Raw genomic sequence first — 26692 nt, 5'->3', positions numbered from 1 at the left:
CTGGTGAAGAGTCTGAGAAGCTGAGAACCACCTGCATTTCCGTCTCTGCCTTCACCACTAGCACACACACAGTCAAGTCTTCTGGTCCTTTAGCTGTGGTTCTGGGCTGAGGTTTGCTGCTGTCATCTACCCTCTCCTGCCAGCTGTCTTTCCTGCACTCTTATTTCAGAGTGTTATTTATCTGTCTTTGTTAGGTGCCGTCTCAAATTGTTTTCAGAAAGTAAAGACTGGCATGAATAATTTCAAACCTTCTTTTAAAATAATCCTAAACTCTGTACAGAATAGGATATCATCTTTTACTTATTCTATACTACATAAACTAAATAATCCTTTCTATAAAGAGAGGCTGCCTGCTAAAAAAAAAAAAAAAAACAGAAAGCCAAAAATTCTGTTATCCTGATAACAGTGAATGTATCACACCTGGTTTTATGTATTTATTTTAGAATCATTCAAAAATCAGAATTCAGTTTTTAAAAGTAAGAAAATAATCTAGGGCTGACTTGTCACATGGTGGAAAGTTTTCTGAATGTGGCACCAGAGTGGCTTCCTTTGAATAACTCAAGATGGGAGTCCATGGAGTCCAGCAAGCCCTGCCAGCAAGTGTGGCTAACACTCTCCTCTTCTCTAGGGCCGCTGGCGAGCGCTATCGCAGGGAGATGCTGGCCCACGGCGGGGGCAAGGAGCCCATGCTCATGGTTCAAGGTAAAACAAAACCAAATGTAGAAACTTTTCCTTGATGTGTGCTTGTTGTGTTTCCTTCTTTTTAAAGATTCTGTGAGTTTTCCGTTTTAGTTTCCACTTTCAGAATATTACTGAGATACTAATAGAAAATTGTTAAATTAGTCCTAAAATTCTCAAAAAATGCAGTGTTATATTTTAACAGCTCATAATGTGTTTTTCCCCTGTTTATTGTTTTCAGCATAGAGAACTCATTTATTTCTTCTTTATTTTTTTTTCTTAGAAATACCAAGGCACCAAGGTAGATTTTTTACCTATTGAAAAATAAAACCTAATTAAATCACCTTTTTTGTGGTATCACAATGTCTTTTTTCCTATGAAATTTTTGAGTGTTTTTTAAAATATTTTTTTTAGTTGTAGATGGACACAGTCTCTTTATTTATTTATTTTTTTGTGGTGCTGAAGATTGATCCAGTGCCTCACATATGCGAGGCAGGCACTCTACCATTGAGCTACAGCCCCAACCACTGAGTGGTTTTTTTTTTTTTTTTTTTAAAGAGAGAGTGGGAGAGAGAGAGAGAGAGAGAGAGAGAGAGAGAATTTTTTTTTAATATTTATTTTTTAGTTCTCGGCGGACACAACATCTTTGTATGTGGTGCTAAGGATTGATCCCGGGCCGCATGCATGCCAGGAGCGCGCTACCGCGTGAGCCACATCCCCAGCCCGAGTGGTTATTTTTATATATGAATATTTTCACAGAAAATTTAACTGCAGTTGTAAGTGGCCATTATGATTTTTTGTGGAATGTTTGCCCAAATATTTTAGTAAGATGCAAGTATTATTGAATACTCTCAATATATTAACAAATATTTGCAGCTTAACCTTCTGACTGTTGGACAAAATTGCATTTAGGAAATAACTCCCAGTATTGGGGAAGTGTAATTTTCATTGTAGCAATGGAGTAGGTCCTGATAGTAATTGGTCTAACTTAAATGTGTCTTTGCCTATATAGATTGAATCTAATTCCTATTACCCTTTTTAGCATTCCTCCAGATCGCCTTCAACCGTTCATTTATTCATCAAATATTTATTGAGTGCTGATAACATGCTAGGCAAAATTTTAAGTGTAAGAGGTAAAGTACAGAAATCCTACTTTTGTGGTGTTTGCATTTATTCATTCAGCTTTTTCAGGTGGGACAGGTATTCATCCAGGTTCCATATGTTTAACACCACAAAGGTTTATGAAACAAATCATTACACCCAGTGATCCCACAGTTCCAAGTAGCCATTAGTGGAATATGCCTCGAAATTGTCATCTTTTGATAATAGTGCACATTGATGCTTATGGGCCTTTCTTGAACTTTACTACAGCCAGAACTGGTTTGATTGATTGAGACCTGATCTTGCTATGTTATCCAGGCTGGCCTCCATCTCCTAGGAAGAAGGAATCCTTCCTAATCCTCCTGAGTAGCTTAGACTTTGTAGTGCATGCCACTGCACCCAGATAGAATTTTTATGCATTGGTTGATTTAATCTCCTTGGTAACTCTTTGAGGTAGAAATTATCATTACCTCCATTTTACAGATGATTAAACAGGCCAGGTCCCTTTCCCATGCGCAAGGCAGTGAATAGAAGAGCCAGAATTCAAACCTGGTACTTCCAAGAGCAGAAACCAAGCTTTTCTGCAACCTATGAAACAGGATACCTAGCCAAAGATCTGCTATGGACCCAGGAAAAAGTGAAATTAATTGGCTAATAATAGTAAGCAACTGATTTTTAAAATTGTGTACTTTTTTTTATTAGTTGCTCATGATACTACAATGATCTTGACATATCATACATTTGATTCAAATGGGGTATGAATTCTCATTTTTCCACGTGATACAGACTGCAAGATCACATTGGTTATAGAGCCACATATATACATACAGCAATACTAGTGTCCATTGTATTCTGCTGCCCTTCCTATATACCCCCCTCCCCTTCCCTCCCCTCCCATCATCTCTCTCTACCTAATCTACTGTGACACATTTCTCTCTCTTTTATTCTTCCTCCTCACACCATCATATATGTATTTTGTATAATGATGAGGGTCTCCTTCCATCTTCCGTGCAATTCCCCTTCTCCCTCCCATTCCCTCCCACCTCTCTTCCCTGTTTAGTGGTAATCTTCTTCTCATGCTCTTCCTCCCTACTCTATTTTGAGTCACCCCCCACCTTATATCAGAGTAGACATTTGGCATTTGTCTTTTAGGGATTGGCTAGCTTCACTTAGCATAATCTGCTCTAATGCCATCCATTTCCCTGCAAATGCCATGATCTTGTTATTTTTTTTAGTGCTGAGTAATATTCCATTGTGTATAAATGCCACTTTTTTTTATCCATTCATCTATTGAAGGGCATCTAGGTTGGTTCCATAGTCTAGCTATTGTGAATTGTGCTGCTATGAACATTGATGTAGCTGTGTCCCTGTAGTATGCTCTTTTTAGGTCTTTTGGGTATAGTCCGAGAAGGGGAATAGCTGGGTCAAATGGTGGTTCCATTCCCAGCTTTCCAAGGAATCTCCATACTGCTTTCCAAATTGGCTGCACCAATTTGCAGTCCCACCAACAATGTACAAGTGTACCTTTTCCCCCCACATCCTTGCCAGCACTTGTTATTGTTTGACTTTATAATGGCTGCCATTCTTACTGGAGATGGTATCTTAGAGTGGTTTTAATTTGCATTTCTCTGATTGCTAGATGGTGAGCATTTTTTCGTTTATTTGTTGATTGTATATCCTCCTCTGAGAAGTGTCTGTTCAGATCCTTGGCCCATTTGTTGATTGGGTTATTGTTTTTTTGTTGTTGTTGTTGTTTAACTTTTTGAGTTCTTTGTATACTCTGGAGATTAGAGCTCTATCTGAAGTGTGAGGGGTAAGAATTTGTTCCCAGGATGGTAGACTCCCTATTTACCTCACTTATTATTTCTCTTGCTGAGAAAAAAACTTTTTAGTTTGAACACGTCCCATTTGTTGATTTGATTCTTGATTTTTAACTCTTGTGATATAGGTGTCCTATTAAGGAATTTGGAGCCTGATGAGATGGAGTTTAGGGCCAACTTTTTCTTCTATTAGACGCAGAGTCTCTGGTTTGATTCCTAGCTCCTTGATCCATTTTGAGTTAACTTTTGTGCATGGTGAGAGAAAGGGATTCAATTTCATTTTGTTGCATATGGATTTCCAGTTCTCCCAGCACCATTTGTTGAAGATGCTATCCTTTCTCCATTTAAAATTGTGTAACTGGTGGTTTGCAGTGCTGTGTAGACAATCCTCCATGAATTGAGAATGGGAGAGATGCACCTGAATTCCTTCCTCTTGGAGATAGTTCCTGTTAGGTGTGACCTCTGGAAGCTCTGCTTACCTGTTCTTTTTGAGGCCAAACTCTAAATGCTGTCCACAAATAAATATTAATTTTCATATAGTTCTATCAAAAGAAAAATTAATATTTTGGCAAGTGTATTTTATAATTAATAATTTGGCTAGTGTTTTTTCTATTCTGTTCCTGACAATAGTGCAACTGTCTTGCTAAAAATTCTGTTCTTTATCCAAAACATTTTGTGCTAAGAAATTTAATATTTTTTGCACTAAAATCCACATAACTCTTGAGAAAAATGTCAGTGGTTGAAACCAGAGGTGCTAAAGTATTCAGATTCCAGTTAACACCAATAGAACAATTCTGCTTTTACACTTTAATATTTTTCTTCATGTTGTTCTGTCAGATCTCATTAATTCGCATGACTTGTTGCTTGCCAAAGATGAATGGGGGACCCGTAAAGAGGGTATGCTTATTGTCATTCAATCGGGTTGGATTTATAAGACAAGACCTGTAGTAGCTTCTCATTTTCTTTCATGCCACCAGCCTATACCCCAAAACAGAATAACTTAGATGATGACTCATAACCTCAATTTTGGGGTATGCCTAGGAGTGATTGGTAAAGTTACTGAGATTTGTGATATAAAAGCATATTCAATCTAGTTGGGATCACTCTTATGAAAATACAACTTTTTTAATAAGTGTTTTATATATTTTAACTACTTACTACATAAGTATTAAAAAAATCTATTATGTAGCAAGAAGCAAATAGAATACTTACCTTCAAATTATGTACCTTCCTGAGTAAATCACAACTCTATTTACCTTCCCCATCAAGACTTTTGTTTCAGATGAACTCCAAGCCATTCCTTAGTACCCCAGTGTCTATGTATTGTGCTTGCAGTCTTTGAATGATATATATCAGAGCAATCAAATAGAGACAGCTTTTGATCTTTGAATAATAAATACTGCATGGGTACACTTTTAGATTACTTATCTTTTCCAGAATGAATCATCCTTTAGGAACTTGGCTGTGCTCATTCACTGAATTCCTCTGCAGTTTTAGTCCCCGCTTACAGAAGAGCCTCAGTGGTCAGAACCCCATCTAAAGCAAGTCCCAGAGAACACAGAATTCCTTTTTTTCTTTTTTCCCTTGTTTGCACCACATTCATCAGTTAAAGTCCACTGCTAGGCAACCAAGAGTCTCTCTAACTCCAGGCTACAAGGCATTTATTTAGCAGTTCCCTTTGCCTAACTCTGTACAGAGAGATCTGCACAGGAAGCTCAGCAGGGGCCTTTCTTAAAGAGTCGCATTTTTTTCTTTTCAACACCCTAAATACCACTTGAAGAGAACACCATAGTGTTTAAAACACTATTTCCTCCTTTAGAGAAGAAAACCATCGTGGAATAGAACTGGATTTGCAGTTAATAGTTCTGCTACTGTAGGAGGAGCTGTAGGGAGGTATAATGTGATTTGACTCCAAAACACTTTCTGATCCTCTTCTCCTGTTATCAGTCCATCTCTGAAGTAATGTGTATGTGTATACATGTGTGCACACAGAGCAATAAAAAACATTATAGATAGTATGACCTTATCAATTTTTAAACACATTCATAGCTTATATAAAGATGTACATGAAAAGTATGATATTTGGTTATTCCCCCACTGAACCAATGTGGCAATGCCCAACTGAAACCAACTTTCTTGTTGCTGAGCATTCTGGGTGAGGTTTAGTCCTCTGTTCAGTTGTCAATGTGAAGGTTTTCTGCTGTTCCTTCATATACCCCACAGTGTTTTTCAGCTTATGTTAAGGATCATATTTCTGAGCAATAAGAGAACTGAATTTTTTTTATTAAAACCATGATGGTATGACATTTCCATTCATTTTGCCATTTTGTAAAATATATACTGGAATGTTTTTTAAGTTGTACTGTGATTAGCTTGATGCAGGGTTCAGTTTCCATTCAGATTCCAGTTAACACCAATAGAACAATATCCATTTACAGTTTCCATTACAATCATTTTAGAAAATGTATAGTTTTTTAGAAAGATAAACATGCCCTAAGATTTGTTGAGTAGCAAGGAAGTCATATTTTGGCCTTACTAGGAAGCAGACTTGTTTTCTTATTACAAATAGAAGAGTGGAATTATATGGCTTTTCAGGCTAGAAACTATACATGTCTTCCTCTGTAAAGTATTTTATTTTATTTGTTTTATATTATTGAAAATTACATTATTGAAAGTTCTTGCATATGGCCCTTCCTGAATTTTTAGGTTTAGATAGCCAGAAAAAAAAAAAAAAAAGAAACTATTAAAAACTTGTCATGAAGTAGGTTCTGTCTGCAGTCACCTAATTTAATTCCCTGTCATGTCAGTCCTCATTTTTGTGAATAAAGAAACTTGGTCAGGGTTTATACTCTCTCCACTGCTGTCTTGCCCATGGGAATTTTGATTTGAAATTGACCTGATGTCTACCAAATGGGAGAACCAAGTGACTTGATCCTTGAGGCCTCGTAGTACCCTAATGAACTACTTCCTAATGATCCTCAAGTCTTTTGTGTTATTGTTTTAATGTTGCAACCTAACTATTCTCACTGCCCCGGGAAAGACCTGCCTGATGAACTGCTGCAGATCAGGAGTAAATCTTTGTTTCCTATATGCTCCTTTAGACTTTGGTGGCAAAGCTAGCCAATGGTTTTCTAACTTTGTGATCCTGGGGAAAAATTCTCTCCAGGTTCAGGATTCTGCCTCTGGCTTCATCGGTCCTGGTGCTCTTGCCCTGGCCCTACATAAAGATGTTTTAGAGGGGATGGAAAAATTTTAATATTCCAGGAGTCTGTTGGTAAATATTAAACACTTTTATTTTTGTGCTCCTTTCTAGAAAGAATCTTTTAGCTTTATTTTTATGTCTCTAGTTTGTAAGGAGATACAAAGTAATAACTAGACAGAGTTTTAAAAAAAACAAAGATCAGATAAGTCGAGAAGAAATAGTAGATAAATGAGTCAGTTATCAGAAAATTGAAACTCCTTCCAAACTGACTCAGAATGAAGGTCTAGAAGCCCTCAGGGCCTTACCTTAAGCTGATTAAAATTATTTAGTACTTTACATTTCTTCAGAGCTTTATACTTGCCAAAACGCATTCACTTTTGCCATAATTATCCTACATCATCTCTGTAGCTCATTAAATATTATTTTTGTTCACAGCACAAACTAGAGGATCATGGCTTATACTCCAAAATGTCACCCCCCCAATACCCCCAAGGAGATTAATATAAGCAGTTTATAAAGACTTTTGCTCTCTTCTTTAAAAACCTTGGTTCCAGTACCGTTGAGTATTTCCAGCTGAGATCATGCCATGCTCCAGTAAAGAACCAGGGATCTTTGGAGAAATGGCTGATTCTAGGCCTGGAGCAGGGAAGATACAAAATTAACCTGTAGCATGTTGTAATGCCAGAAAATGAGGATTGATCAGAAACACATGTTGCATATGTCACAGACAGTCAGGAGCCCACTGACAGAACTCTCAATGGCAAAAGCTGGGACAATTTGAGGAATCAATTAATGCAGTATAACACTGAGTATAAAATATAGACCCATACTGATGTCAATTATATGAATGAATAATGATGCAGAGTTCAGTTTCAATACGCAAATTTCCCATGAAGTGTGGGCTGTGCAGAGTGACTTCCTTCAAAGAACGTGTGCAATGGGGAGAAAAGGAGGCACCTTACAGTGGAGAAATCTGATACAGGCTGCCTCTGTCATGTGGTCATGGTCAATATCAACAATAATCAGTCATATATATAGTACCTACTCTTGTGCTGTGATGAGAAGAGTACTTTGCCTCTGTGGTCTTCTTACACAAAACCCACAGCCCCAGTCTAATCATGAGAAAAACATCAAATGAAACAAATTGAGGACATTCTACTACACACCTAAACAACACTCCTCAGAACTGTCAAGGTCATCAAAAACAGGGAGATCTAAGGAGGAGCCAAAGGACATAACTACATGTAGTATGGCCTCCTGGATGGGATGCTGGAACAGAAAAAGGACATTAAATAAAAACTAAGGAGCTTTGAATACAGTATGTGTTTAGTTAATAATGCTCTGTCAGTATTGGCTCATTAGTTCTGACAAATGTGCCACACCATTATAAGATATTAGTAATAGGGAACGCTGGCTTGGTAAGATTTTTATGCCCCCCATGGATCCATCCTCATGATACTTTTTATTTGCCACATCATGGCCACTGAGAACCATGGGAGACACCATAGTCAGCAGGGGAGGCAACAGCTACCTGGAGTGTAATATGTGAGAACGAATAAAATAGAAATGCAAAGGCAAAAGCGAGGCCTGCTGGTCTAAACAGGTCAGCCACTGTGTGGAATTCAGTGCAAAAGCACCTGAGCCAAGGAGATCCAATTCCTAAATCACCCAAGAGACCCTGAGTGGAATTGCCTATCAAATAGCCCTTCTGCCCCAACAGTTCTAGTGATGAGAAACCTGGTTTTTTACAAGGCAAATTTGTTTCGCCTTTAGATAGCTTTAATTGATGAGATGACACATTTTTTCAAATTGACCCAAAATATCCAGTTGATACATCATCTTAGGTAATGAACATTAGTCCTCTTTTTTTTTTTTTTTTTTTTTTTAGTAACCCGATTACCAACCTAATAGGCAATAGGCCAAATATGCTTATCGCGTGGCTGTAATGTTGGTGTTATTTGTACAAGACAAACATGAGGGCAGTCAAGGAGCAGCAAGTCCTGTCTGTCAGCAAAAGTACAGCCGACATTTAAAGTAAGAAAGCTAAATAAACTGTCATTGTTCTACATCAGCTTGATTAATTTGCCCTATTGTCGAAGTGTAGGCATAGTTCCTTAAACAGAAAAGGCATTTTTTATTGTTTTATAGCACTGAAAATTAGTAGTTATTCTAGTTTTAAAATATGCAGTTAACTTTTAACTATCCAATTGGATTAATCCCTAAATATTGGCATTATGTGGCAAAAAACTGGCCTGCTCAGTTAGATGCATGCTGCCTTTGGATGATTATTCCTGAGTTTATTGTTTTAAATGTCTCTTTGCTTCTTAATATTTTAATCAAGTGGAATTTTTAAGAGAGAGATAAGTACTAACACCTGACAGGTTCTGCCTGTCATCTATGCCCCCTGTGTGGAGGCCCAGCATTAGTGAGTGCCAGAGCATGCCCAAGGGCCATGTGCCTTGGCTAATGAGTGCCCTCCCCAGAATGTACTGCACATTTGTAAATGACTTGAGGGAAAAAAAAAACCCTCACACAGCTTTATTAAGTATGAAAAGATGATTTGAAGGTACTAACATACCAAACAAATCTATGCTCTTCGAAGTAAATCATTCTAATGAATCTCAATGGGTTGTTCACAGACTTACATAGACTCTTTCCATTCCCTGTTATAACAAGAAAGGCTTACCTGTCCTTCTTGACTGCCTCCTTTACTCTACCTACTTTCCTGCCATAATTTTATCATATATTATTTCATTTATTAGCTTATTATGGTCTCTGCCTCCAGTAAAGTCCTAATTCTCTGAGGGGAGTTAAACTAGTCACGTTCATGGCTGCACCTGCAGCTTGGTTGTAAGGCTCAATGCGTAGGTCTTTAATAAAGATTGTTAACTGAGCATATGTATCAATATCAAAATCGACTTCAAGAGTCAGATGTTTCTTGTTCTATAAAAAAATGTTAGAGCAAGAACTGGTTTTTATTTGCCTGGTTCTGAAATCTTTATATCACAAATATACTTCCAAGTATTTTATAGGCCTAAATATTTTTGTGAATCTCTATAATAATGTAAAAGAAAAACTATAGATAGCAAAGGTATTGTATACATCGGTGTTCACTCCCTCTTGTTCTCTTCCTGTCACTGTGTCACCTCTCAGATATCTGGGTAGGAGTTTGGCCTCTGCCTCCTACCACCACCTGCATAGTTCCTTTCCCCCACTGAACCTTGATCAGAACCCGGTGGGCCTTCCCCTTCACTGGCATCTGTCCTTTTAGGTTAGACTTTGTTAGCAGGACAGAAGATGCCTAAGTGAATGCCACCATTTGGTTTCCCAAGATGGCACATGTTCTAGTGTTTTTATTAGCTTTCCTCCTAAATACCATGCACATTTATCATACTACACATGACCAGTGTTCTATAAGAGAGAGTAAAATAGATCATTCTTTCATTGTATAATTGTTATAATGGAAGACCACCAAGTCAACCTGGTATAGTAGAGTTAGGTTGTATTCTGTAAAGATCAGATGCATCCACCCTTCCAGTAGCTACTCAAGTGTATGTACAATAGAAAGGAAAAAGCCAAACTTTGAACTAAAGAGATTCCTAGAATATGAGATGCAAAGAACTAAAGCTAAAGTTTTTAAGATACAGGTATGCAGAAGGGACAGTGTGTGGTGGCTGTAAGTGAAGCCCTTGATGAAAGAGTGGCAATTTTCAATTTTCTAAAAAAAATTAACTCTGAAACACCATGAATAAGCAATTGCTGTGGGAAATTGGTGTTATAACACATCAGGTTAATTATCACACTAGATACTGTTCAGCACTCTGTAAGTTTTACAATATAGGGCAAGAAAAGCTATGTGACATATTAATCTCTTCACATCAAACAAGAAAGTCAGCCTTTGTAAGGAAACGATAGTCTTTCTTCTGCTCTCTTATACTAAACTTAACCCAGAAGCCTCTACTATCCCTTGATCCCCCTACCCCAGTTTTAACAGACAGAGTTTTAACTTTTTTTTTCTTTTTAATTGAGATGGGGTCTCACTATGTTGCTCAGGCTGGTCTCAAACTCCTGGGCTCAAGCTATCCTGTTACAGGTGGCAGCGACTATAGGTATGCACCTAGGTACCTGACTAGAATTTTGACTTCTCACCTGAAAATCCTCTGTCAGTTCTGTATGGCATTTCATTTGTCTTAATCACTTTTCATTTCAGTATAATGTCTTGATTCTGTCCAGGGGTGAGTGAGTATTGATGGTAATACAACCAGAGAGAAGGGTCTGGTGGGAACCCTGTTAGACAAGAGGAAGGTTCCTGCATTTCCCCTTTATGTTGTTGCTGGTCAGAGTTCAGCACTTCTCACGAAACCCTGAATCAGAAGTTCCTGCCTAAATCATTTCAGATCATTAGCACTCTGTTTTCAATAGCATGCAGGAAGGAAATCCACTCTGCAGGAAAGGCAGTGACATAATGAAATAATGAAAGTGGGTTGAATGTGATACAGGAGCATCTCTGATGTAGCTGCCACTTGTTCTTATATGTCACATATAAGGAGATGGAGGTCTGGGAAGCTGACTGGCCCCTGAGTGCTGCAGGGCTATTAAATACCATGGTCAGGAGTCACCTTGCTGTTTTGCTTTTGGGGCCCTTGAGGTGTCTGACTAACTCACGGTGTACCTATTCTGATCCCTCTTGAGGCTCAGTTCTTGGACACTGTCTTTGTCTTCAACTTCTTTTTATTACTGGTTGCATTTGGTGTGTAATGCTTGTTTTGAGTGTTGTCTTTGAATGGTAGCAAGCTGTTTTTTACTTATATGTACATTTGTTGGGTCTTTTTTGCATTTGTTTAACTATTTGAGATAACGTGTCTGGAATTTGACTTTATTTCAGGACTGAGAAAATATCTTGTAGTAGACTCATGGTGAAAAATATACCACCAATCCATTTTTGTTTTGAATGAACGTATACTACCTTCTAAAATATGTAAATAATATTCTTTCAGTGCTTTGATTACTTAAGGGAAATTTCTAAAATGTTCTGTAAAGGTATTGATTACAGATGGTGTTCTTAATTGGTTTTTTAACCTTAGAAATGTGTGCTGTGGGCAGTGGACTAAAAACAGCTTAGAAAAGCAGATATCATTTCCCTAAAGCTCTTGATCTAGATTCAAGGGCCAAGGCAGTGAGGAGCCATGAATATCTTGGGCAGGACTGATGTTGGGGATATACTGATGAATTCACATTTGGAAAGTTTAACAATAAAAGGTTTAAAAATCATAATCACAGAGATTTAGAGCACCTTTTAGTTGAAGAAGTAAAACTGACATTTGCTAACTGACTTGGAAATTTTCTCATAGATCATAGGGACTAGCAAAGTCTTTTGGTTTAACTGGATCATTTCCTAGAAGATCATTTATAAGCTGTCCTCTGCTGTTTATTCGAGTCTTTCAACTAGCTCTAAAAGAAACGATTTCCTTTTGACTGTTATATAACATTATTAATAATGAAATTTGATTATGCAATTAGCATACCTAAGCCCAATTATCTTTTTTATTTAGTAGTTCATCTTTACATTAAAGTTTTTCTTATAGAATAATCCCTCCTTAATCTCAGAGTTTTCACATCTCAAATATTTGAGTAGCATTATCAAGTTATTTTTCTGACCCATCACCTAAGTTGGAGCATGTCAGGTAACATGTTTAGTTCCTTACTGTTTCCCAAGTACCAAATGTACATTTCGTTTGCTTAAGTTGTAGGGTTAAAGAAGGCCTACCTCAGCTTATATTTCCTCTTCAAACAGTTTAAACAAAATCAAGCTTTCCAAATTCTTAAAACCTTAAGTCACACACTCAAAATAATAGAAATTTCAACACTAGATTTATTTTTGTCTTCTTTACGTGTACATGCATTTCACATTAGGATACGGATTTATTAAAATGTTACAACAGTCTTACATACCAGTTTCCCAAAAATAAGTGATACTTTATGTTGGATATTAACCAGTAAATCTCATTTCTACTAACTTTTATATTTTAGACTTGAATGAACAGGGGAGAGTTACAGTAGTCACAGTAACTATAATAATGAGGGCAATAACAATAACTACACCTGAAAGCATTTTGGGGGGTATTCCTGATGTGCAGAGTGTTATTATCTAAACTGTCTAAGGGGTGTTTGCTAACTTATATACCTAAGGTCACCCAGTAGCGAGGGCCTAGAATCAGGATCCAGATTCAGGCACAGTGACTCAGTCTTCTGTGGGCGAGTAATTCCTTCTTTTTCAGGTTTTGCCATGAAGCTTTTGCTTTGGAAATAGGCATATGCATATTCCACTGTATTTTTCCCCTTGCTCTTTTATAATTTTGGCAACTGAGTTAACTTATCAGAAATATACTGATGCTCCAAGAAGATCTTGGTGAGTTCTCAGCAAGATATTAGGGGGACAAAGCTGCAAGATGGCATATGCCAACTAGAATTGATAAGGTACTCACTGCCTTACATACAGTACAAGATTTTATAACAAAATTAAGTTATGTTATTTTGTCGAATGTGAATGTATGCATGCAGAATAAGATTTGTACTTTACAACACACTCATTTGGCAGGAGCCTTCTTTTCTTGCACAGCAGAAAAGGGATAAATGACAAAAGCATAATATGGAATGAGAGGTAGAATTTGATAGCTTTAGGATTTCAACATAAGTTCAATAATGAAGGTAAATGGCAACTCAGAATAATAGCCAAGTAAACAGAATCCCTAATCTTTGGCTTATTTAGATATTTACTCAATATAGCTTCTAAAATAGCTGAGAACTTTTTGGAGGAAAGAAATGGAAGTGAGCACCTGCATTCTCAGGTAAAGGCTTCCTTTTCATAAATGCACTGATTCTTCAAGAGGGTGTGTGCATGTTTAATGTGTGGGTGTGTTTGTCTAAGGAAGACATTGAGCTCCAAAAGGCAAAATGTTTCATAACCCAAAAATGTAATTGTGAATGGAATTATTAAACCTAATTTTTAAATTAAAATAAGCTCACATGTGAACCAAGCACTTATGTGAGCCCAACTTCTCTCTAGCAGGGCTCCATTTCAATCTAACCAATAACTCCAGCCTCTCTCTTATTTGAACAGCAACAGCTACTATTCCAGCCTAGAGAGAAGTGGAGTTCTTCAGTTCAGAGGAAGAGAGGAATTTCACTTTTTGGCTGATGGTCTAATTTCCCCAGAAACTGATTGTAGATAGTGGGAATTAACCTTTAGCAAAAGATGTGGGCAACCACAACCTTGTAGAAGAGGAATACTTCAAAGTTGAGAAGGCAAGTCACACAGTTGCCTGAGGCTTGGGAGAAAGATCTGGAATGAGAATTCTGATCTCATAAAATTCACTTAAGATTTTTCAAACAGCCAAGCCAGCCTTTGTAGCTATAATTCTCAATCAGTCTGAGCTGAGTTTGGCACATATAATATTTTCCATTTAAAAAATAGCTATTAACTATTAACAGTATATTTTTAGAATTGGTCGTGCTTGTGGGAATGCTCAGATCTCCTTTTCACAAATTCCCATGTCTGTATAAATAATCTACTTTTCTGTATATCCACAGTATTGTCATGTTTGGTGGAGTGGGAGAGTAGAGCCCTGGTGAATCTAAAGCTCTGGTTATGGTACTTCTAAATGTCTTCTTTTATTAATTAATTAACTAATTTATTTATTCATTCATTTTGATTGAGGTAGACAGAACATAAAATTTATCATTTACCATCTTCCAGTATACAATTCAGAAGCATCCATCACCATTATCCATCTCTAGAACTTTCTCATTACCCTAGTGATCTCTGCTTGATAAATTTTCTAACAGAAAAATTGATTGGTTTTAGTTACATCTTTAATTTGTTTACTTTATTGGATAGAAAGTTATCTTATGAAAAAAGCTCAAAAAATAAATAAGCAATGATTCATGAGCTTATAGTTTTAATTTTTTTTTTTTTTTTAGTTGTCAATGGACTTTTGTTTTACTTTGTCATATGTGATGCTGAGAATCAAACCCAGTGCCTCACACATGCTAGGCAAACACTCTACCACTAAGCTACAACCCCAGCCCATGAGCTTATAGTTTTAAGATTTGTGATAGTAACAGATAATCATAGGACAGTCAACTTATACAAAAATGATGAGTAACCTCATCCTTCAACTCTTGAACTGGGAAGTAGATTTTCATAGACTTTCAGGTCTGATTGTTATTATTGCCAGTTACTAAGCAGTTTTTTTTTTTGCATTAAATACACTCTTAATTAATCCTCATAGTAATTTAGCTATGTAGATAACTTGATGCCAATTTCATGAACTTCAAACATTATATTAGACTCTGGTATTTTACTTTTCATCACTCACAGGAGAAATGAGGCTTAGGGAAGTTAAGTGACTGGACTGAGGTCCCTTCACCCCAGTTGGTTTACCCAGGGTGATAACTTACCAAACACTTGCTCCAACCATCAGGATATATTGCCTTTAGAGATATCTAAAATTGTGTTTAAAAAAGGATTGTTTTCCTCCTTTGGATTCTTTCAAAGGAAAACTTTTGTTTGGTCAAAAGAGAATTAAACTGTCATTTTAAGTTATAAAAGGCCACCGTATACCAGATAATGTTCCATTCAGTTCTAAATTCAAGACAGCATAGTGCCCCTCTGGCTGTTTTAGAATCGCAGGGTAGTTCCTCTGTTTATTTTCATAGCTGGGCTGGTGAGTCTCCCAGGACTAGGAGTCCCCCAGGACATTTCCTTCATGTAGCCTGAGGCTCTTTTTGATTCACTGAACTGTCTCTAAAATACCTGCAGGCCTCAAATATATTAAACCTGTCTGAGCAGCATACAATTAATTAATCTAAACCAAGTACAGTGATTAGCTATTAGCTTTGATTTTAAAGAACCAGTGAGCCATTTTTCCTGGCCACCTTGGCCTGTAAATGCTGGCCACTTCTGATCTGTGTTGGAACTTTATTCACCTGACCTACAATATAGAGCACCCAAACCTCACCTCTTGGGAACTTGGATCTGTGAAACCCAGGATTGAATGGAAATTTTCTTCTCTGATTCCACAAGGACAGAAGCAGTTTCAGGAGGACCCACCAAGGATGGATCAAGATATCCCACCCTACATTTTCCTAACCAAACTCCACATCCCTGTCCAGGCTGTGTGGCACTGAGACTCTCTCTCTTCTCGCCTTAGCCAGGAACACCTCCTGTTTGGGAGAGAAGAGATTGGGCATTAAATTTGTCTTGTCTCTCACCTGGACTTTAGTTATCAAAGAAGAGACAGCATCATTTAAATGAAAAATATGCTCTCCTAGAACAAACTCGGCAAAGTTGGTCCTTAATCAAAAATGTTCATGTCTGCCAGACATCATTAAATCTCAATTGGAACTCTTCTTGAAAGAAGTAAAGAACCAACTCTGGCTTACTAAAACAGAAGAGGCATTTTTTTGGAACAATATGGAGGAGGCCACAGAATCAAAGGGAGAAATCAGAACAGGGATCAGAAAGGAACCAGTGTGTTCTTTAAAGTCCTAGTGCCAGAATGGGTCTGGCACCAGTAATCTGCTCAGGCTTCAGTTCCAGGAAGAATACACCTGACTGTCCTGGTCAGCAACCTGAAGGCAGAGGGGTGCTTTGATGAAGATTCCCATCAGGCTGTATTCATCAGCCCACAGCAAAGTGTTGATGTTTGCCATCTGATATGCCTTTGTTGGGGGCCTGACCTTTGCATGGTAGGATGGTGCCACCAGTTGTAGCACTCCACGGTGTCAAACAAAAATGTCTTCTGGTGTTGCCAAATGCCGTCTGGGGAACAAAATCACCCTCACCTGAGCATATAGTAAAATTGTTCCTCTAACAAGACAGCAAATGGGTGTCAAAATAGAAAAATGAGCAGCATCCAGTAAGGCTTTCCTCTATGCTCCATCCAACCTGGGCCCTATTCCGGGTTGTAACCCAGCTTCCAGTCTGTGGGGTGATTGGTTCTACATGATTCCTCACAGACTCTCTGCCTCCTCATAGAACTGTGACATCTCCTGACTGTCCATGCCCAGTTATTCATCACTCCCTCTCCTGTACCATCTCTGTACCTGGTACATACCTCTGTTTTCCATGAACATTTGTATTCTGGTGATTTTCTCCCCAGCTAATGAACTTTCTAAGAACAGAAATTGGGCCTTACTTATATCTGCTGTCTTACATAGTGTTTGGCACATAGATACTGGGTAAATTTTATTTTTAATAACTCCATGAACAGATTTTCAGTCCAAATGGAATAAAGAATGGTTACACTTCTGCCAGCTGCAGGGTTGCTAGAGCCTGGCAGGCAGAGGCTGTCATTTCAGAACTCCAATAGGGGGTCCACACCCAGGCAATTCCTATCTACCTTTCTACTAAGGGGCACACCATGAAAACCCCATTTTAGCAGAACCCCACAGACTCCAGTGCCTGACCTAATCACCAGTCTTTTCCTTGGAGAGGGAACTCCACCAGGGTGCCTTCTGGCACCTGATTTTCAAGCTCAGAACAGGCTGAACTGATATATGAAAGAAGCTTCTGAGAAGTGTTTTCCTCATAGAAGAGCCAATAACTGATAAATACAAAGCCCTGTTGCTGGTAACCAAAATATATCTTGTTTTTAAATCTTTTTAATAAAAATATTGCTCTGACCTCCCAAGAGTGCTCCATCTGGGAGATTTCTTAAGCAAATTAGCAAGTCCAGAGTCACAGCTCCCACACAACTCCACTGTTCTGCCAGGGCTTCTTGGGTCACCTCCAATCCTCCACAGATTTTCAGGTTATTTTTATGCAAATCCATTTGACCACTTAGGTGTTTTTCCAGCTAGTTGAGCTATGCCCTTGGGTCTTAGCCATCATAACTTTGAACAGTGTCCCACATAAATTCTAATTTTGCTTGATGTGATTGTTCTCAATTCCACTTGAGAAATATTTTTTAGTTTAGTTAAATAGAAAATCACATCTTTCTTGTGCAGTATGTTTCAAGTTCTAGTTGTCAGAAGAATGTCCACCTCTACTTTTCAGGTTTAATAGGTTTCCTCCAGTCCTTCTGAGCTGCAATTCTTACACTTTAGAATGTTCTAGAAACCCTGAGAGGGCTTGTTAAAACACATATTGCTGGGCTACCCCCAGTTCTGATTTAGTTCATCTTGGCTGGGATCAATGTTTTGCATTTCTAACTAGTCCTCAGGTACCACCAATAAGATTGGTCTCTACGTTTAGACCCATTAGATCATAATTCCTGTAAGAGTCTCAGTAATTCTTGTATATTTTATAACATCTTTGTGAGATTGGAGATGTGGCTCAATGGTAGAGCATCTGCCTAGCATGTGTAAGGCCCTGGGTTTAATTCAGAGTACCACAAAAATAAATAAATGAATAACATCTTCTTCATAAATAATGTGTGATTTTTTTTTTCCTGCCAGCTTAAAAATCACATTAGGCACTCAGGTACTGATAAAGAGAAATGAATGAATGGATGAGCCCTTAACAAAGGTTCTGTTTGTAGTACTTAATTGATCTTTCTTCATCTTTTACTAAACTTTTATCAAACTCAATCATATATTTATTTTGTTGGGCATCCTTAGTTGGTATTAAGCAATATATGAAATAGACTCAGAGAGGAGATGCAATTCTTTTACTTATTTTTCAAGGCTTAAAATAATTCTAATATTTTTTAATTATCCCAGCAATCTCCTAAATTTTCAAAATTAAACAATATACTATTTCAGCCCAGGCACTTAGTTAAGGGAGCCAGAACAAGATTGTGTCTTTGCAGGGTTGGTTTAGAGGCATATTCAAACTGCCAACCAGTTGCTCTCAATCATGTTTGTAAGAAGTAATATTAGTCATACATCCAAAAGGCCATTTAAGGAGTTAAAGAGTTCAGGCCATGATCATGCTGATTTTTAAATGGAGGTCTGGTTAGATTATTTGGTGTATTACAAAATAATAGGGCGTTCACTTATAGCTTTGTACATGTATTGAATTCATACTGGAGCTGGCAGGAATTTTTCTAGGTGAAGCATGGAAATATGCATAGATAGGAGCCCCTTAAACATGTAAGGGCTTCTGTTGCAAGGAGTTGCCACAGTTACTTGGAGGCCACCCAGAAAACATCCTTACGCGCAAAACTCTTAGGCACCACTTCTCCCAGTATCACGCCAAGACCAGAACTCCAGCCACAATCAAAGTTAAGAGCATTGTGCTCTGATATGTCATGAAGTCAGTGCCTGTCCATGAGTGTCCCAGTGATACACGGCTGAGCAAAGCCAGTACCCCTGCTGCCCTCCCAGCAGAATCCAATTTGTTTCTGTTCCAAATGTGTGCTATAAAACAGAATTGTTCAAGAACCAATGAGCATTTTGGTTGTCTTTAAGGGTAAGGGGACCCTGAATAAGTTGGCTACATAGGGTCGTGGGTATCATGCAGAAACAAGGGGAATTTTTTTCAGTATTTTTCCACACAAGAATGCTGATATTTAAATATGAATCATATTTATGTATGTATGTTATCTTATAGAATTTGAATGCATGAGGAATATATCTTAGTTCCTAAAGAGCATGGGATCTGGGATCAAATTGATAGGGTTAAAAAAGAAAAAAACAAACCTAAGAGTTGTATGACTGCTTTGTCATCTTGTTTGTGAGGTGGGTCCCTCACAGGTGCACTTTGAGGAGCAAGTGAGTTAGCACTGTTAGTATAGTGCCTGGCACTCAGTAAACACGCTGTAAGTAGCTCTAGTCATTTGTTGGTGGTACAGATGGTGATCTCTGACAAACCCTTTCTAGACCCCCTGTCTAGGTTAGTCCCCTCAGGTGGCATCTCTCTCCACTCTATTTCGAGCTCCTGTCAACAGCCACTTGGGGGAGTAGCACACAGTGCAACTTGAGAACCTTAACCGCTTCAGGAGTTAGTCTTGAAACCCATTTGACATCATAATTTACTTTAGTCAGGCCTACAATAGTCACCCTGTATTTGAAGCTTATGAAACACACCACTATGAGTAGAGCGGTAAGAATGTAGTTCTTTAACTACTAATTATTTATTATCTATCCCTGTGAGTAGGATGACTAGATGTAACTTAACTCACTATTTTCCTTTTCACAAACTAATATGGGCAACGTGTGTCCTGTTGCAGTTTTGCTTTTCTTCTATTGCTATTGACATATTTCTCTTTCCATTTGTGAAGTTTTTAATTATTTTTGTGAATCCTTTTGAAAAAAAGCACATCCATTTCCCCTGCAATTTGGGTTGTTTCTTCCATGAAATAAATACATTTGCCACCTCCACCCACTTACAGAGTTATAGCTCCAGTCTATTCTCAAGAAGGTCCTAAGAAAGTACAAATCTAATATCACCATTTTGAAACTAAACCTTGTAGACAAAGGAGATATCGTTTTCAGCTTAAAAAAAACAAAAACAAAAACATAGTGTTCTTAGAATTTTTTTTGACTATACACATACCAGCCAACTTCAATTTTTCTTATTGTGGAACTACCTGAAACATTGGATTTTTCTTTTAAATCTCTGTGTTGGTGTTTGATCATGTTGACACTTGTAAAACATGTAAATCTAATCAGAGTGAGGCTACTGTAACAATGTACCCAGAGAATTTTTGTACTTAACTGTTATTCTTGTTCCCCTCGGGTCCTGATCTGCTCCTTTTTGCAACTTCCATCTTTAGCAATCACACTGATAAAATTACCAAGCCATTTAAGCTCTCACCATATTTTATGAGAAAAGACCACAAGTGTGTTTTTCTCAGGTCACCATAGTCTCTCTTCTCTAAAATGCAGGAATGGTTCAGATGGGAAATTGGAGTAGGAAGCGTGCTAGTTAGATCTGTCTGCCGAGGAGAAAGCAAGGTCATATTTATGTTGGCAGTTGGTTGAGTTGAAGTGAACCACTTCAAAGGAATAGGAAGGTCATACTTACTTGAATAGGTTGGCTCCGAATAAATGGTTTTACCTTCTGACAGTCCTAGTCATTTAATTATAAACGACCAATCTTGTAATTATAGAAATGTTTCAAATATTAAAAGGAAGAAAACGGTATAATGGGTTAGCACATTTGACTGAAAGCCCTGTCTAAATATTTTCTCCACAAATATGCTCTGCATCAAGAAACCTGGCACATAGGAAATGCGCAAAGACTGATTTATAATCAGATTGAGTCTACTTACGTAACCTTCATCTAGAAAGTACAGTGTAAATGTGCAACCTGAGTGATCATCAGAGACCCAGCATTCCCCTCATTAGTCACTTATCTGGATAAAAGGAGAGACCTGCTTTCATCCTTAAGAATTATTTTACTGTGTAAAAGAAAATTGCATTTTGAACATTAGTAATACAAACTAAGCCATGGCAATGATATTCTCTTCCAGTAACTTCTGCTTAACTCCTAAGGTGGAGCCATTAAAATTTGAACTTAAATGAGGATAAAAATATTTTGATCTGCAATTGAAAATATTATAATATTCTTGCTATTGTCAGCTACACTAGGCCTAGTTAGTGGCTTTCGAGTATGGATTTAGAGCTACCATTTTTATGTTGGCCTGTTTCCAGTCTTGTACACACCACCTGGTGGGAATGACCACATCCATGTCTTAAACTCGGACTCTCCTCAGACCATTACATTTTCACTGCCATCTGCACATTGGATATCTCCACATGGAGCATCTCCTTGCTTATTAAATTTGGCAAGCAGTTGTTCTTTGCTGTCCTGCTTTTCCTGTGCCCCAGCTCAATTTTCCCTTCTTGTCCCATTGGTGAGTAGTTCAGAGCTCAGATTGTTCTTGGCTAACCACACCACAAAGCCAGTAACTTTGTGTCCAACAGACATTTTGTATTTTATATTGCACCCTCCCTAAAAGACCCAAATTTCAATCTAAATCCTCCTCAACTTTTAAGTTTCTGCTCAGATCTCATCTTCACAAACCTGAATCTCCCCATTGGAACACTCTCTCTCTCTGTTCTCCCAATGACTATGTTGTTAACATCCAAAACTCACTTCTGACCAAAATTTTATGTTGAAAAATTTCAAACATTTGACAGAGTTGAATGAATAATATGCTAACACTCAAATGCTTGCCATTTGGGTTCTATAAAATAAAAATTCATTATAATAACATTTTGAAATATTTTTATCTGTTCTTCCTTCTATCTGCCCATCAATCTATCATATACTTTAATGCATTTCAGAGTAAGTAGCAGATGTCAATACATTTTACCACTAGACACTTTGGCTCATAATGCATTCATTAGCACTTGATTTTTGTTTACTTTTTTTAGTTAAAAATTCTTAGACAAGATGCGCAAATCTTAAACATTTCAGTCAATTAATTTTGACCCATGTACATACCTATATAATTCTAATCACTATCCAGATATAGAAAATTACTATCACATCTCAAAGATATTCTATGACACTTCTTCTAGACACTTCATAATTTTACACTGATGTGTGTAACCATTACATTTTAGTTCCTAGCTGAAGTATAAGAGGGGGTCAAGGTTAACTTCCCCACATGGGTACCCTCTTCGGTAGTTTGCCTTTACACCCAGCAAATATTCAATTCCCATTTATTAAATTGCTTCAGAGATTACATAGGAAAATAGAATATTCTGGCAATCTTTTAAAGTCTTGGTATTGGAAATAGTTTTACAGGGTTGATCCCTCAAACTAAATGTCAGTACAGAGCCTCTACAGTCCTTGGTTTAAAGAAACCAAGAATATAGATTGAAGCAACAAGATTGGTTTCATGAATCTTTGCCTTTGGTTTCCTTGGAGTGAAGAACATAGATAAATTGAGGTTTGTATTAATTTGCCAGACAGTGCTTCCTTGCTTTTTGTTCCTTCTTAGTTTATAACAACGGTGTATATTAGATGAGGAAATTTGAGTATCAGGGCTTTTCAGTGACTTGTATATTACACAATTAGTAATTTCCAAAGGTATGAGTTCTCTAAGACAGGGACCTGGAGGAAAGCCAGTAACTTGATTCTGATGTAAGATTTACACTTGATTGGTTTTGAAGTGTGTAGAACTCAGTAATAAAACTCAGTAAGTAATTAAACTTACTATATTCTGAATCATACCAGTCAAACATAACTAGAAAACTCAGTCTTCTAACATCATTCCAACTGGCTAACGACAGCTTCAGTAACAAAAAGTCTTGGGAAATATATTTGGCCCTAAATCTGTAAGCTAAGTACTGGTTAAAGAATAAAAATGCTTTAAAATAAAAAAATAGCTTCAGGGCCCTCATAGTGCCCAGGGCTTTATGAAATAGTCTCATAGTCATGTTACAGAGCCAAATCTTCTCCTGAAAAGCCAGAGCGTTTGATTTGAATCCATGTCCTTGTCCCTCCTGGTGTCCCCCAATAATGTGGTGCTTATCTCCTCTGGTTGCAGGTATGCTTCAGAAGTGTCCTTCTATTGATGACTTTGTGAACGCCCTTGTTTCTGACTTGGATCTGGATTTTGAAACTTTCCTCATGGATTCTAAATAATGGAAATACCTTGGATCTTTTAAATCAAAGTCATGTAGATATTAACTATTTCTTACAAATGTTATTGCTGTGAGAACTCATTTCTGATTTCAGTATTCACTTATGTAATAACTCCTGACAAACCTTAAACTGATGGAACTTGAAATAAATAACTTGTTTGAATTATACTTGCTTTTCACCTGTTATGGCAAATTTGGGACATATGGTAATCTCTTCAGGCAAACTAGTAAAATCTACACTCTAAATGAAGGTGCTACATGTTAAAGTTCGGGCATTTCTGTATTATGATCACTGTTCCCCTAAATTTTCCCCCTTCTTTTTGATCTTTAATACTTTAGAGACTTAGTTAAAAGCAAAATTATTTCGGTTTAGGACACAGATTGAAGCAGTCTTCAGATGGATCACACATATAGTTTTTAAAATAATTTACCATTTCTTAAGACCACTATACTAGACTGAAACACACTCTTGAGTAACAGTAACCAGGAACAAGTACAGTTTCCAAATTACTTGTAATTACTTGCATTGACTTTTCTGATTGTTCAGAGACTACACAGATGGACTCAGGAGTGAGAGATGTTGAACTTATACTTTTCTGGCTTGCCAAGGTCAAGCAACAGGTACATAGGGAACAGGATTCAAACTGTATCTTTCTTTATCCAGAATTTAGCTGCTTTCTGCTGTTGCATACTGTGTTATTGCCTTCTTGTTAATATCAGGAAAGAAACCATTTAATGGGTTTTTCCCACCATTAAAGTCAAGAAGTTAATTATAGCTTTTCAGTTTGAAATGCTGTCTGCCAACAGCCTCTTTCTGCTTCTCACTAAATGACCGATGGTGAAGCAGAAAGAGTCAAAATCTCCCCAAGTAGGACACACATTCAAGCTATTCACAGACTGTGAAGGAGTGTCTACAAGCTCATAAACAGATGGGACCAGATGAAGAGATGTCATCAGTGAGCCTCATGCCCAGTCCCCCTGGATGCCAAGGGCCCTGACCCTTCCTCCTTTCTCACCTCCTATCCACATGTGCAAATCCAAACTTACAACAACTGAAAAGCAGAGCAAATGGCATACCATTTGCTGTAGTTTATCCCTCTTCCTGCTCCTCCTGTTCTGAGTTTCTCTAAACAGCAACACTTGGAAACTGCAGCTCACAGGAAACATACAAGCAGAGAGCAAGGCAATCCTGGCCATGGCATCTGCTCAGCGCCCAAAGCAAAATCGGGAAAGGGGTTGGGGTGGTGTTGGCAATAGGAAGTGCCCCAGTGCCAGTGCCCGAGGAAGCATAGAACTGATTCTGTGTCCCACCCTATTTATTCTCAGTATCGAGCCAGGGAGAAAAAGATCTTATCCTTGCAGACTTGCACTAGCAGATGCCAGCTCCGTTCTGGGAAATGGACTTGGAGAACTCCACCTGCCAGTCAGTTACAGACGAATCTGAAAAGGTGCTTTCACCAGCTCCAGGTGTCCCGACAGTGACAAACCCCTGCGTCTTTATAAATGTTTTTTTCAGTTGAGTGGAAACAGAAAAGGAAATCTATGTGGAGCCTACAGGAAACATTCTTCCGTCACCTGGAAGGTGTGGAAGTTGTAATTTTGAAAATTATTTTTAAAAGGAGGTAAAGCACACTGTAGAAAATCTTTCTGGTATTCTTGAGATTAAGAAAACATGATATTTATGAAGCTGAAATCCATAGAAAAGATACAAAGGGGGAAAGACAATAAGATAATCTGAGGAGGGAGATAAGTAAAATAAGAAAAAAAATTTTTTCAGAGAAACTGAAACCACAGCACAATGGTTTAGAACATAGAGAAGCAGAAAAGAGCAAAATTGTCAAGATGAGCTTGAGAAACTGTGAGAATGCAGGTTAAAGGGATGTAATGGCAGCAGATGGTGAGGATGCAGGGTGGAAAGGCCTCTTCTGAATCACAGAACTACAGAGAATGAAGCCAGGAAAATGAGAACCAAAGGAATCACCAGAAATAAATTCTTCTGTACTCCTGTTTTCCCAAACCAGCGAACAGCAGTTCATAAGTGATCCCATGAATAAATGCTATGCAATGAATTAAAGTTTTTTTGAGCAGGAAAGAACAAAAAGTGCAGAATTTAAAAGGGGAATCCTTGATGGTTGTACAAATATCCTTGTACAACAAATATCACTGTAAATATCCTTAATGCCCCTAAACCATGTATTTAAGAATGGGCCCAAAACGGTAAATTTTATGAATATTATGCACAATATTTTAAAAAGAAAAATTCTGAATTCCAGACTCAAAAAGTAAAAGGATCCAACACATAGAAACATTCTGCTTTTTTTGAGAGGTAACATATAAATAAAATTATGACCCCTCATATCCCAAATTGGGCTTTGCAGAACACTTCTGAGGAACCGTTCCTTAGTGTCCCATAAACTCATAAGGATCCTGTCATTAAATGCACAGAAACCTTGAAAGTTCACTGCACATATTAGCAAATTTAAGATTACTAAACATATGTAGCATTGCATGCATGACTCAGTATTTCCCAAATATATCTGACTATAGTACCCATCCTCCTTTTGGAGTATCTATTGACATTTTTCACATGACTGGGGAATAATTACTGAAAGCATTCAGCTAAAAGTAACAGACTTACCTATAACAAAACAAAAATCGTGGTCATCCCAGAATACAATTGGTCATCACCATTAAGGGCCAGGGGACAATTTAAAAAGTTTGGAGAGGTAAAGACAGTGATGCAAAGTGACACTTTCAGATAATAGGAGGGTGTAGGAAACATCTCAGCTTTAAAAATTATCGAAAGACATCTACAAAATATTCCATCCACAGCTGTGGAACACACATTCTTTTCATCAGCACATGGAACTTTTTCCAAAATAGATCATATTTTAGTCCATACAGCAAATCTTAACAAATACAGAAAATCAAAGTAATTTTTTTGTGGCTTATTGAATGATGACAGAATGTAACTAGACACCAACAGCAAGAGAGAAACTAAGGAATTGTACAAACACATATAGGTTGAACAATGTACTTATGAATGAACAGTGGGGGTCACTGAAGAAATTGGGGGGAAGTTAAAAAATTCTTAGAATCAAATGAAAATGGAAACAACATACCAGAATCAATGGGGTACAGCTAGAGCAGTACTAAGAGGGAAGCTTATAGCTAGAAGTGCCATAAGAAGGAGGGAGGCAGGAGGGAGGGGGGGAGAGAGACAGAGAGAGAGAGAGAGCCTAAATAAATAAAACAATGATGTGTCTCAAGATGTTAGAAAAACTAGAACAAAAAAATCCCAAAATCAGTAGAAGGAAAGAAATAATAAAAATCAGAGCAGAAGTAA

General features: G+C 37.6%; 1 protein-coding gene across 1 annotated transcript in view; it reads left to right on the top strand.

Annotated features, from left to right (window-relative positions):
- Mipep (mitochondrial intermediate peptidase) overlaps positions 1-23514 on the top strand; it is a 144998-nt gene extending 121484 nt beyond the window's left edge. Inside the window, exons 18-19 of the mRNA XM_076871930.2 lie at positions 629-702; positions 23250-23514. Coding sequence (XP_076728045.2) covers positions 629-702; positions 23250-23347 — 172 coding nt within the window. The 3' untranslated portion in view covers positions 23348-23514. The remainder of the gene's footprint in view (positions 1-628; positions 703-23249) is intronic.
- Positions 23515-26692: the final 3178 nt, after the last annotated feature.

This window comes from Callospermophilus lateralis, chromosome 12 (assembly GCF_048772815.1).
Source record: "Callospermophilus lateralis isolate mCalLat2 chromosome 12, mCalLat2.hap1, whole genome shotgun sequence".
Taxonomy (NCBI): domain Eukaryota; kingdom Metazoa; phylum Chordata; class Mammalia; order Rodentia; family Sciuridae; genus Callospermophilus; species Callospermophilus lateralis.
Note: the sequence above shows the minus strand (reverse complement) of the source record. Positions and strands in the feature narration are given on the sequence as shown.